At 45.4% G+C, this 6,349-nt stretch overlaps 1 protein-coding gene and 1 non-coding gene across 2 annotated transcripts in view; one reads left to right on the forward strand and one right to left on the reverse strand.

Annotated features, from left to right (window-relative positions):
• Positions 1–2,696: 2,696 nt before the first annotated feature.
• On the reverse strand, positions 2,697–2,769 carry Trnav-uac. Its single transcript has one exon. It is a non-coding gene; the product is annotated as a tRNA-Val (tRNA).
• Positions 2,770–5,655: 2,886 nt separating this feature from the next.
• Positions 5,656–6,349, forward strand: part of LOC106809082 — a 2,030-nt gene continuing 1,336 nt past the window's right edge. Inside the window, exon 1 of the mRNA XM_014812041.1 lies at positions 5,656–6,006. Coding sequence (XP_014667527.1) covers positions 5,979–6,006 — 28 coding nt within the window. The 5' untranslated portion in view covers positions 5,656–5,978. The remainder of the gene's footprint in view (positions 6,007–6,349) is intronic.

The raw sequence follows: 6,349 nt of genomic DNA on the forward strand, positions 1-6,349 counted from the left end.
AGAGAGAGAGAGAGAGAGAGAGAGAGAGAGAGAGAGAGAGAGAGAGAGAGAGAGAGAGAGAGAGAGATCATCCTGAGGCGTATTTGCTCGAAGACAAACGAAAATGTTAGTCCTGTTAATAGCTGGGTGGAGCTGGCTTGCCAAAAGCGTTGATATGCTGGTATGAGCTACTGTGGGTGGGGCTGATCCCTATTTACTTTCTACTAGACGAGAAGGTGAGATGCCTCCTCTAATAGTCTGTAAAGTACCCAGGCATTTACTTAGCCCATATAGAATCTGGATATAGACCGAACGAATAACACACTGTAACACCGACAGTAATTTAAAAAAAACGTCTTTAACTTTCCACTCTTAGAATCTATCGGGAAGTGCCATTTCAGTGTATGTTTAAAGGGCTTTCTTGGCACACCCTACACGCGTGGAATGCTATGCTCCCACAGTTCATCTAGAACTCCTCGATAGAACCTTGTGTAGTCGAGCGAGCCCCTCGCCAGCTCAACAATCGCTCCAGGCACAGAAGTATCAGCCAACTATAAGCCCAGTCTTTGACATGGCCATGACGATGAGAGGAGCTCTGGAAGCGTAGGCGCTTGGCATCAGCCTCCGGTGTCAGTGTTGGTTTACGAATAAAACCTTAATGAGCACCCCGGTGAATAACGATGGAGACAAAAAGTGAGCATTCGTATAAACGAAGCCACGCAGACGAACAGGGTTGCCGTGTACAGTAGAGTATAGTACTCAAAGAGACGTATGCGGCGGTTATTCGTCTCGTACACACATCCATTCATTATTTCTGAAACGCGTGGAGGACCCGTGATGGCTGTTTTACGAGGCGAAAGAGAGCACATGCAACAAATGTACAGTAAACGGTGGAAAAGAAGCAGCGAAGGTATGGCGTAATACGCCGGCTACACCTCGTCCCTTCCCCCCCTTCTCATGCACTATAATTATAGCACCTTTCGTAACGTCTACCTCTCTTCTCGCGACCGCACGCGATCTCACGTACACGCATGCGCGCACGCACGCACAACTACACGCACAACCTCGCATACGACAACACATACACATACACATACTCATCATACACGCACAAAAACATGCGCACATAGTCACATACGCACGCACACGTACACTCACGTACACACGTACACTCACGTACACACGTACCCTTGCGCGCGTGTGCAACTCTCGCTCTCTCACACACACACATACGCACGCACGCACGCACGAACGCACGAACGCACGCACGCACGCACGCACGCAAGAAGAAAGAGACAGGAATTTCGACCTAACGCAGCGTGAATACTCCATGGTCAATCGCAAGTAATTGCGCCGCTAAGTAAGCCGCAAGCATAGCTGGCTGTTTCGGCACTACACCAGCAGGGGGTCATGACATCAAACATAAACATCAAAGTCTATAAGCGGAAACGCTGCCCTTCCTGCGTTTAAGGAAGGCGGTCGGGAAGGTTCCACAACTAGTCACCGAAAATAACCGGAGGTATTCAGGACTCCCTCGTTATCGTCTGTCTCTGTATTTGTTCTGGCGTAGGGAAGCCCTCACAGCTTGTATAGACCCGCGCTCTAGACGTTCCGTCACGAGCGGCTTCGTTCGCATCAAGTCGACGCGCAACAGTCTAACCGAATCGGATTTGTCACGTTCCGGCAGACGGACTCTGTGTATGTGTAATACGGAAAAGAAAGCAAACATCAAATGAAATGCGTTTGCAATCGATAGGATACTAGGCTAGAGTTACCGCCGTTTGTGGCTTTAGCGGTTATATCGGAACCGGCATAATCTCGCTCCCGGCTAAGCAAGAATGCGTCAAATGATGTGCGGACGGACCGGCGGGCGCGGGTTAGCCCCTTAACGACAGCTGTCGACATGTTTCATAACATCGGCTTACCTACCGAGCACGCGGACCATCATGTCATTACCCTGCGAGCGAAAGTTACGCTGATCATGCACCCGTCTCGTACGAGGAAGGTGAATTTGTTTACTATGTTTAAAGGCCAGTGACATTGACGAATAAAGACACTCGAAACGCGTCTTGCAATTACTCGATACAGTTTATTCAGCTCACAACACAACACAACACAACACAACACAACACAACACAACACAACACAACACAACACAACACAACACAACACAACACAACACAACACAACACACACACGCACGCACACACACATTCACTCTCGTTTTCTCGTCTTTATTTATCACGACGAACATTTAATGCCCGGCGCACACGTGAGTTATTTTACTCAAGTAAAATGACGCATGAGTCAAAAATTATCAAACACGTTTGATATTGAGTAAAATGCGCCGCAAACGTGAGTAAAATGACTCATGCGTCATTTTACTTGAGTAAAATAACTCTCGTGTGCGCCGGGCATTAAACGAATAGGCAGCTGCAACTGCTGTAGCAATGTTACACGGCAAGCTGCGATCAAAAATACTATGTACGCTTGATGTATTTCCATAATAATGCTGCCCAAATATTAGCCCGACCAGGCTCTGCGACTGTTTCACGTCGCCACGCAGTGAGAAGCGAGAAGGTAACTTGTGGCTACCCAAATATGTCTCCGTTATAAGGCCGTAAAATATTAAAATAACCTGTAAAACACATAAGCGATAAAATACTACACGAGAAGTTATTGCAAGCATCATACGAAAATAAAACATAAAAAATTTATGTTCCTGCCAGGGCTCGAACCTGAGACCTTTCGCGTGTAAAGCGAACGTGATAACCACTACACTACAGGAACAGTCCGTCAGAAAACCGTAGCGTAGGCATACGTGGAGCTGCTGCAATGAACGCTAAGCAGTACATGCATCACGTAGTCAGCGTGTTGTCACAGATAAGTAAGCAATGGTATCAGAAGATATACGTGGTCGAATCACCTGAGCCCTCACTGGCAAAAGTTTTTATGTGCAATCTTCTTCGCATCCTTAGGGGATTATGTCTTATATCCTAGTTCTTCTATATGTAAGTTTAGCTTCTATGACTCAGGCAGGATCGACATTCGATCGCGAGAGCGATGATAAGAAATTAGATTGCATCCCACGCCTATCGGAAATGACGATCCGGTAATAAGATAAAATCAAGAGCTAATAATAAGGTAGTATACTTAGCTCTTGATGAAGTAAATAACGAAATTCGGGTCAAGCATCATGTACCACACCGGTTTTATGGCAAAGCTAGGTTAGGATTAAGGTTAGGTTCGGACTGGGGTTAGGTTCTATAGTTTAGGTTTATGTTTTAGATTTAGGTTAGGATTAGGTTAGGGATTTTATGGTAATTATATAGAGTTAGGGTTGACTGATATTAATATCATTATGTATAAATAGGTATTATATATATATATATATTATATATATAATTTTATTATATATATACTTATTCAGCACCATAACACTATCTTATGCATCTATTACTGTAGCATATATCTATCAATCTATCTATTCTATCTATCTATCTATCTATCATATCTTTATCTATCTATCTATCTATCTAATCTACTATTCTTTAATCTTCTATCTATCTATCTATCTCATCTATCTATCTATACTATCTATCTATCTATCGTATCTATCTATCTATCATATCTATCTTATCTATCTTTTCTATCTATCTATCATATCTATCTATCTATCTGCTCTATCTATCTTATCTATATATATATATATATAAATATATATATATATACTGTATTCTAGCTATATAGCTAGACATAGCTTAGCTAGCTAAACTATCTATCTATCTATTCTATCTATACTATCTATCTATCTATCTATCTATTCTATCTATCTTATTTTATCTATAATATATTTATATATATATATATATAATAAATATATATATAAAACTATTTAGAACGCTACCAAACTGAGGACGATGATGCACGTGAACGATTGGCGAACATCAGTGCCCTTGAGCCTTGCTGCCAGACATGACGACCGATGGTCTGCTCGATATACCTCTCGATTGTTTATAATTTTAGTCCGTGCAATATCAAAACAACTTCTCCTGTAATATATGCGCTCCTTTGTTGAAGAATCCGCCGATGCCCGTCACACGTCCGATGTATCAAAGCAGCTGCTTAGCGACTTGTGCGTTCGTCATCACTCCACCCTCTCTCACTACATGCTAAAATCTATCGGAAGATGATGCACGCACGCTCTAACTCACTCACTCCTCTCATCTCTCTTCTCTCTTCCGCCGTTTCCGCCACAGATGCAGTTCTTTCGTTTCGCTTATCATGGTGGAATCGCCGTAGCAACTTTATTACAAAGTAATGCACGATACGCGGATAACGGACACGGCTCAGGGCGAGCGCGGCCGCGTACCACTACGGCGCAGCTGTCAGGGCAGACCGTCGAATGAGCTGCGAGCGACGTCTTGCCATATGTTGAGTGTGCTTCCTCGCCGGAATGCCGGAGCCTATTCGGTCTGCGTTGCCTGCCAATAGTCTGCGTCGCCACCCTCTTATCTCGCAGACGCATCGCCTCAGGCGCGAGGCGTCTGTCCCCTCCCTTAGTGATCGCCTGAACCGTATGGAGCTGGCTCGTTACCAAGGCTTCATTGTAGCGGGGCTGACCTGTCGTAGGAGCTGGCTCGTTACCAAGGCTTCATTGTAGCGGGGCTGACCTGTCGTAGGAGCTGGCTCGTTACCAGGGCTTCATGCGGCGGGCCTGCCGTAGAAACTGCCCTGTCGTGGGGATTTCCTGTTGTGTGTGTGGGGGGGGGGCCTACCGTGAGGATGGACCTGCCGTGAAGGCGGCCGCGGGTCATATTGGTTCCTTGAGAATTGTCGCGTATTAGCGGCTACATGAGTCGTGCCGCCTTAATGTTTACCCGCCACACTAGTGGATATCCGTTACAGGATATATTATAGGGTCATAGGTGGGTATTCGGAGAATTCCCGCTTGCTCATGGTGTGAGCGAGGCGATACTGATGGAGCGGACATGCCCGTGAGGTCCGGGTTCGATGTGTGGTCTCGATTATTGAAGATTAAATTAATATGAACCGTGCATCCTAGTGTAAAACTGCAGGAAGACGGAGCGTCCTTCCTCTTAGTATTAAATTTCCTCTCCGTCTTCCTGCAGTTTTACACTAGGATGCACGGTTCATATTAATTTAATCTTCAATAATCGACTGGGGGTACAGCACAGCACAGTGCCTGTTATTAACGTGTGAATCCAGAAAATTCGCCTTATACTATATACTTACATATGTGTCTGTGTGTTTCTGTGCGCGCGTGCGTGTGTGCGTGCGCGCGTGCGTGTGTGCGTGCGCGCGCGCGTGTGTATGTGTCGCATAGTATGTTGTATGAGTAATATGGTGAGAGCAGGAACTGGACAGAGCGTGCATGTCCGAGATGAACTGCTATCATAACAGTAGTCACCGCGACCCGATCACTAGGAGACAACTGTCGCCATCTACATGTGAAACAGCGCACGAACGGCAGCAAATGAGCGCGATGGTAAGGACGTGTGATTATTTTCGGCGGGTACAAACAGGATGCGAAACGTGGAGAGAGAAAGAGAGAGAAAGAGAGAACGAGAGAGGCAGCAAGTGATAGGCATTGCTTCGCTACACTCGTCTGCATTACGGCGCTTACTGTAGCGTCTGAAAATGTCGACCTGGCTCGGTGACCAGCTTGCGATGCGCAGCCAAGCGGTTCCCGATTCAAATCGGTCATTGCGCCCACAGGAGGAACTGGTTATGCACGCCGTTTCGCCGCCAGATGACGCGTGGGCTAAGAGGAGCGCATGAATAAACCACGTACCGAGGAAAAGACGACGGTTTACACATGCGACGTCGCACGACTGACAGGAGAGGAGGTGTGTGTACGTATTTCCAGGTGTTAGTCGGTCTCTGCACGTGACAATGCAGTCCACCAGGCTGCTATATTTGTTGTGTATGAAATAGCCGAGATTTCGTAACACAGACTGTGATAATACAATAGAGATATGCATGGGAATACCTATCGTCTGTTCCGTAAGTTCTACGCTAAATTGTTTTGTATGCATCGCGCTAATATTATAAGCAGGGTCTTAGATTTTTGTCGTGATAACTGCATTTTATTCATTGTGGTTAATCTCAATATTTGTTACCTAATAAACAGATATGCTATACTGTCACGGAGGAAATGATGTGCTAAGCTGTACTATCGCGAGGTCGGCTTATTAGAGCACGCTATCATTGTGGTTGCCCCGCTGGCGCGTGTTTGATTAACCTCTGTCTCTTCTTCCGTCATATCGTGCCTGGTAGATGGCAGCACTGACTAAATAGTTGCTCTCGTGTATGTATGTATGTATATTATATATATATATATATATAT

The sequence above is a fragment of the Priapulus caudatus genome, unplaced genomic scaffold (genome assembly GCF_000485595.1).
Source record: "Priapulus caudatus unplaced genomic scaffold, Priapulus_caudatus-5.0.1 Scaffold14, whole genome shotgun sequence".
NCBI lineage: Eukaryota > Metazoa > Priapulida > Priapulimorpha > Priapulimorphida > Priapulidae > Priapulus > Priapulus caudatus.